Genomic DNA, 3,079 nt, shown 5'->3' on the forward strand with positions numbered 1-3,079 from the left:
CACACACACACACACACACACACACACACACACACACACACACACGGCACATGTGCCCACAATACACACATAGGGATAAATAAAATAAAAAAATAATAAAAATATTGAAATAACTTCTCAATATAGACAAATGAGTTGCTAGTTATCAGAGTACATTTACTTTTTGCTTTGCTTGTGACAAACTTTCCGGACATTATTCCTCCTCCAGATTAGTATTCAGTAGATTGTTTTTCAGTCATCATTTGGAAAACTTTCTTGAGAATACAAAGGGGTAAAAATATATTTCTAGATTTACATTTTAAAAAGTGAAAACAGATGAAATAATTATATTTCATTTGGCCTAACATACAAAAGATTATTTCAAAACAAAATAAAAAGTTGATAGTTCACATTTATCTTCCTCTTAAGTCTTTTAAAATATGTCATATATTTTATATTTATTACTTGGACAAGTCACAGGATGGGTCTTCCATGTTCACAATCCAGTAACTTTTCCTTTTATTGAATCCTATCAAGTTCCATTTATACTTTATGATTCTTTTCGGCTGAGTTATCTTCATTATTTTATTATCTCCATTATTTTAATCCGTGGAATAATTCTACCGCGATTGAGGCCTTCTTACCATACTCAGTCTAGAATACAGGATTTCCAGTGCGTCTGCAATTGATCAATATTCGCTTAATACTGGCTGCTTCTATAGAACAGAGGTCTGGTAAGTATTAGGACACATTACCTAGGGAAGAAGGGGATTGGAAGGGTGACAAAGTATAACACGACTGCACCCTAGCTCAACAGTTAAAATTTAACAACAACGTAGAGTAGTTTAGGTTAGCTTTTCTAAATTTGCCAGTTGCACTAGGGCATCGCCAGGTGTTTTGTTTTGAAGGTCAGAAATAACTTCAGAAATACTAAGTTGAGAACACATGAAACTTAGGGAAAACGAAACTTGGACCTACAGCAGGTGGGCGGAACCTTCTAGCGGCCATGGAACTCTGACTCACGGTTGCGTTCTCTACGCTGTTTGCAGAGATGAGAGGGGCTTGGGGTGGTGAAGAAGAGGCCGCTGGAGACAGAGGGAAGGAACAAGGAGCTCACCACAGGAAAGGAGCCGAGCAGCAAGCCAGCTACCTCAGGAAACGTGCAGATATCCACACCCATCCCAAGCCCGCAGGCCTGCAGACGGCCTGGGTGGGCGTGGCCGAGGGTGGCTAGGTGCTGACGTGTCGACGCTGGCGTCGCGGCCGGTGACGCGTCGCCGGCGCTCGCCCCGCCCCTCCTCGTCCCTCCGTGCCGGTCTGGGGTCAGTGGGTCTGTCCCCGCCGGGCATCCCGCGCGCTGCGCCGTGGTAGCGGGCGACCCCCGCCGGCCGGCCCGCGTGGGCTGCGGAGGAGGGCGGAGCGCAGCCCTCCGCTCACTCGGGAAGGGGAAGCACACACCTCCCGGAGGCCAGGCGCGTGCGGCGACGGGGCTGAGGTGAGCCGGGCAGAGGGAGAGGGAGGGCGAGGGCGGCGGAGCTGGGGTGTGCGGGGGCGGTCGCGGAGCCCGGAAGAGCCTGGCCGAGCGAGCTGTCATCCCTCGGCCCCGGCCAGGCTCGCCGAAGTTTGTAGATGGAGGTAGGATTGAAAACTCCAGAGCGATTGCTCACGTGTGCAGACTCAGCGTGGCCACTAGGCGAGATTTTTCTGTTGTGTGTCTAACCTGCTTTTATTTTTCTTTCTTTCTTTTTTTTTTTTCTTTTTTTCCTTTTCTTTTGTATGTTATAAAGTTATGGCAACTTTCGCCTAGATTTTGAACGGGAAATCTCTTGGGTTATGTTTTCCCCACTACCCAGAAAGTGACTAGATTGGGCTATAGAGTTGAGGGTTGTGGGTGAATTTAGTAATCGAGGAATCTAGAATGTCATTTTTAAAATAAAGAAATGGATACGCTATTGTGGTGCTGTGTGGGTAGGTGAGGTAGTTTTTGGTGGAATGCAGTGCACTCGTGTATTTGTTTTCCTTTGCTTTAAAAGAAATCTAAGTTTAGCCTTACCTGAGTTTGGTATGTGTGCTATGACGGGCTCAGTTTAATTGGCAACCGTATTTTCTTTTTGCCCCTGGGTTAATATTAGATCGAATAGTCGCTATATCGTCTTCATCCTTTGTAGATTCATAAGCGAAACATTTATTTTTTAAATTTTAGGTTTCTCAAGTTCCTAATTCGACTCTGTCTAGTACACATGTTCTATCAGGCTGTATATTTAGCTTTTTGCAATGATTATAATACTAGGTTTCATTAAAATGTTCATAGAGATGTCAGTTAAATGTAGGTTAGTGTTATGTGTGTGAATTAATTTTCCAAGAGTTGTTTTCTTTTTTTTATTATTTAAGAGTTGTTTTCTTGATCCTTGTTGAATAGTTTTCTTTTCATAGTAGGTTCATTTATTCATTCATTAATCCACTTGCTCTTCATCAAAGTCCAGGTACTGTGGGCCTGAAATGAAATTTATGCCATGGCGATGCTGAAGCGTGCATGGGCAGCCCATACATGGCGCTTCTGATGAACTTGTCAGTATTGGGTTTCATGGTCTAAGTTGATGAGGACAACTGACCAGGTCTTTTTCTAGGACATAGAAAGTCCCTGTCATATACATAGTCATAGAACTTTGTATAGTTCACTAGCAAACACCCTTTTTTGGGAGGAATCTTAATTCAACAGTTGGAAAGGAATTTCTGTGTGAAAAATATTTCCTTCCTTCCTTCCTTCCTTCCTTCCTTCCTTCCTTCCTTCCTTCCTTCCTTCCTTCCTTCCTTCCTTCCTTCCTTTCTTTTCCTCCCCAGCATTTACAGTGGTTGTATTGATTTCCTATGCCTGTGCCTTGGATTATAGGAAGTGTACACACAAAACATTTCATCAGGGGCATGTATGATACATACAAAGTAAACTTACTATTTTATAACACCTTTCTTGAGAAGAGAGTTTGCATAAGCCTCTCTGGAAAATACAGTTTTCAACTTTGAGAGAAGGTAGCTATGTGCAATTAAAAATTTGACTTGTGAACTTGTGCAGAAAGAAATGCAGAATTCCTGAGGAGAGAAT

The 3,079-nt window shown here is 43.2% G+C and overlaps 2 protein-coding genes across 2 annotated transcripts in view; one reads left to right on the forward strand and one right to left on the reverse strand.

The window, feature by feature from the left end:
* Nucleotides 1–131: 131 nt before the first annotated feature.
* Nucleotides 132–1,573, reverse strand: LOC126487423 (nascent polypeptide-associated complex subunit alpha, muscle-specific form-like). Its single transcript, XM_050120172.1, has 2 exons — nucleotides 1,003–1,573; nucleotides 132–734 (listed from the first exon to the last, which is right to left on the reverse strand). The coding sequence occupies exons 1-2, from the start codon at nucleotides 1,571–1,573 to the stop codon at nucleotides 721–723; spliced, it is 585 nt and encodes a 194-aa protein (XP_049976129.1). The 3' UTR covers nucleotides 132–720.
* Nucleotides 1,296–3,079, forward strand: part of Ascc3 (activating signal cointegrator 1 complex subunit 3) — a 289,294-nt gene continuing 287,510 nt past the window's right edge. The window contains exon 1 of the mRNA XM_050120173.1: nucleotides 1,296–1,474. The gene's annotated coding sequence lies outside the window, so the exon portion shown is untranslated. The remainder of the gene's footprint in view (nucleotides 1,475–3,079) is intronic.

Source organism: Alexandromys fortis, unplaced genomic scaffold (assembly GCF_014885135.2).
Source record: "Alexandromys fortis isolate MF-2015 unplaced genomic scaffold, M_Fortis_MF-2015_v1.1 scaffold_141, whole genome shotgun sequence".
Classification (NCBI taxonomy): Eukaryota; Metazoa; Chordata; class Mammalia; order Rodentia; family Cricetidae; genus Alexandromys; species Alexandromys fortis.

Bases quoted from the DNA above. Each gene is read 5' to 3' on its own strand.
- LOC126487423 (XM_050120172.1), bottom strand. From the start codon at position 1,573: ATGACAGCTCGCTCGGCCAGGCTCTTCCGGGCTCCGCGACCGCCCCCG.